Genomic DNA, 3,055 nt, shown 5'->3' on the forward strand with positions numbered 1-3,055 from the left:
GACTGTGGCAGAATTTCAACGAATCTGCGAATGCAGTTCTAGATTTTGTGACCTTTGGGAATATTGTGATCGATCACTTCTTCCTCTGAAGTCATAGATCATTGCTGCATGTGATCGTATCGATCATGAGCCATCGGCCCAGTGACATCGCAGATCTGGAGGTCCATGATCGAATACGGTAATCGCGATCGGCGATCTTCCGACGAATCACACACAATTGCGCACTGCCAAGAAGCCGACTGTATAGAAAGTGAGAGTGATCACACTTTTGTGATCATGTGGAGCATTAGAGAAAAAATGCGTCTATGATCGTGTGCAGATGGAAGAAAAAAGTGCATCTCTCTCGCTCGCGCCTTCTTCTTGGGGAGAGAGAGAGATTTGTGGAGCTCCAAAGCATGACATGCGTGATCCATTTGAGGAATGGCGAGAGAAGAAAAAAAAGATCTTTTGCGGATCGTTGAACTTAGTGCGGTCAGAGGCGCATGGCGAGTGAGAAGAGAAGTATGAATTGAAATTTTGGCGAGTGAGACAAGCAAGTAAGATCGTGCGGCAAAAGAAGCAATATGAGACGGTTTAATTTCTGGTAAAGGTACCAGAAATCACACACAATCTCTTTCACTCTCAATAAGCCTGGGAGAAAAAAGTTAATTTGGGGATTTAAGTGAGAGTGACGGATTTCTTGCTCTTTTTCGCGGGAATTCACCAGAATTTTCTCCAAGACACTTTTTACCCGTGATTTTTGCGTAATCTTCACACTGACTCGAATTCTACTCACCTGAGACTGTGTGAGGAATGGATCACTTTGTGGCGAAAGAGAGAAATGCAAAAGAAGTGGAAAAGAGAGTTTATAATTAAGACGAATAAGGTAAACAATCACTTCGATGCATGGATAGCCAAGTCTTCACGTTGCAGTGATCTTTCCTCATATTTGTATGTAATTTCTTGTATATTTTTAAATTGTGAATTTAAGAATATATAAATAAATTGAGTGCGCGCTGGCATATTATTCTTGTAGATCACTTTTACTGTTGAAACCAGTCATTGGCTTCTTAATATATCTTGTAATATACGAGGTTGAAATCGTGATCGCGATCTTGATCTTGTGATGTAACAACACACTCCAAGATCATTAATTTACTCTCAATATCATCTCATGTTGTTCGCCTCTCCAGTTCAATTGAAACTCCACATCTCTTGCACCTTTTCTCTCCCTTTCTTGCACTCTATCACACTCGATGGGATCTCTCTCTTTCTCACTCTCTTCTCTAACCTTTAATTGTGTGTCTTTCGCTTGGAGTTCTCTCCTCACCTTCGGACCGCAATTGAGGAAGCAAAAAGTTGAAGTACAAAAGATTTTTTAACGGTTGCTATTAGTCAATAAGATCAAACATACACAATTACATATTCTTTCACTCAAACTAATCACAGATGGTGGTCACGGTGAGAGAAATGCTCTTTTACAATTAAATCCACGCGTATAAAAGGCGATCGTGACGGAGAAAGGTGCATCATTCGCAGTGTACCAACAAAGGCAGCAGCACAAGTGTCTCTCGTGTTATTTCGTGACTATCTTGCCAGTGCATTTTCCGTGCTCAATTCACAGAGATTCTACTTCAATTCGTCTCAAAGTGCAAAGGAACAACCACAATGAACGCCATGGTAAGTGTTATTTTGCACACCCTTTTGATGTGAAGAGAGAGAGATCTTCCCACAAGTGCTCAAATTGAGATCGTTTCTCCGTAGCAGAAAATCATCGCTATTTTGTCTGTGATCGCACTCACTTCGGCATCCATTGATGAGGGCAGCCACAGCCACCATCATCACGACGTGCACACAACACACTCCGAAGTGGAGAAGCACGTCCCTGTTCCTGTCTATGAGAAAGTCGGCGTTCCCATTCCCCATCCTGTCCCCGTTGCAGTTCCCAACTACGTCAAGGTAAGGATGATTTCAATCTCTGAGGGACGCAGACTTCTCTGTTAGGAGAGATAAGCAAGTTGACAAGTCCAAACCAAGGCGCTTTATAATGTAAATGTCTTCTAGATTTTCCAAACTCATAATTTAATGTGGTTCTCTGAGCCAGTAGTAGTTTTAGAGTAGATTAGGAAGCGTCTTTAGTTAATTTTCGCTGTCATTTTGCTCATATTTCTCTGCATTTTGCGATATCTCGACTCCAAACTGAGATAGCGTCATGATCTCAACGCCAAGTGAAAGATCATAAAATTTTGATCATTTCTTGTCTTGAGGTAAATGTCTCTATATATGATAGAAATACCGATTTTTTAGCACTAAAGGGAAATTGGCATAAATTTATGAGGTTAACAGAAAGTGAAACATAATTCCCCTGAAGCGTATGTTTCAGCTAGAACATTCAGGGGTAAAATTGACGTTTAACTCTGTTCTAGGTCGGCATTCCGCAGCCCTATCCAGTTCACGTGACTGTTCAGCAGCCCATCCAGATCCCGATCTACAAGGTCGTGCCGCAGATCATCGAGAAGGCCGTGCCGGTGCCGGTTGAGCATCCCTATCCCGTTGAGATCCAGAAGCCCTATCCCGTGGAGGTGATCAAGAAGATCGAGGTGCCCGTGCCCAAGCCCTATCCCGTCCCCTTCACCGTCTACAAGCACATCCTGCAGAAGGAGAAGGCCGACCACAAGGGATGGCACTAAAAGGCTGATTTTGCTTGCCAATCCACTGACAAGTTCCTGTTGCCACAGACTTTTGTTACGAACATCTTGTTGACTAATTTTATATGTACAAGAAGGAAAAAGAAATAAAGAATGTAAATAATACAGATTTGCTGCTCTGCTTATTAAGATGCTTGCGCTCTAAAGGTGTTCCTGACATTATCATTATGTCTGCAATCGCAACTTTAGCAATCAATCTCCTTCTCGCAATTTGTCATGCGGCTCTTCATGTGCGTTCGTCAGATACGAAAATCGAGTTCGAGGGACAATTCACACATGAACTTCACGAGAACTCAACAATGAAGTGTCTTAATTGCCCAGGATTGTTGTTATCTCCCCTCCACTCTGCCCTGTATCCACTCCACTGC

At 42.5% G+C, this 3,055-nt stretch overlaps 1 protein-coding gene across 2 annotated transcripts; it reads left to right on the forward strand.

The window, feature by feature from the left end:
- The first annotated feature begins 1,458 nt into the window (after positions 1–1,458).
- LOC132261258 (MAGE-like protein 2) lies at positions 1,459–2,796 on the forward strand. Of its 2 annotated transcripts, none has more exons than XM_059759980.1 (3): positions 1,459–1,659; positions 1,744–1,938; positions 2,406–2,796. In XM_059759980.1, the coding sequence occupies exons 1-3, from the start codon at positions 1,648–1,650 to the stop codon at positions 2,667–2,669; spliced, it is 471 nt and encodes a 156-aa protein (XP_059615963.1). In that variant the 5' UTR covers positions 1,459–1,647; the 3' UTR covers positions 2,670–2,796. The 2 variants fall into 2 exon arrangements, with proteins under 2 accessions (XP_059615963.1, XP_059615973.1); XM_059759990.1 differs by having other exon boundaries at positions 1,747–1,938.
- The last annotated feature ends 259 nt before the right edge of the window (positions 2,797–3,055 follow it).

Source organism: Phlebotomus argentipes, unplaced genomic scaffold, assembly GCF_947086385.1.
Source record: "Phlebotomus argentipes unplaced genomic scaffold, Phlebotomus argentipes genome assembly contig_8, whole genome shotgun sequence".
NCBI lineage: Eukaryota > Metazoa > Arthropoda > Insecta > Diptera > Psychodidae > Phlebotomus > Phlebotomus argentipes.

Bases quoted from the DNA above. Each gene is read 5' to 3' on its own strand.
- LOC132261258 (XM_059759980.1), top strand. The intron at 1,939-2,405 runs GTAAGGATGATT...ACTCTGTTCTAG, and splicing joins CAGTTCCCAACTACGTCAAG to GTCGGCATTCCGCAGCCCTA.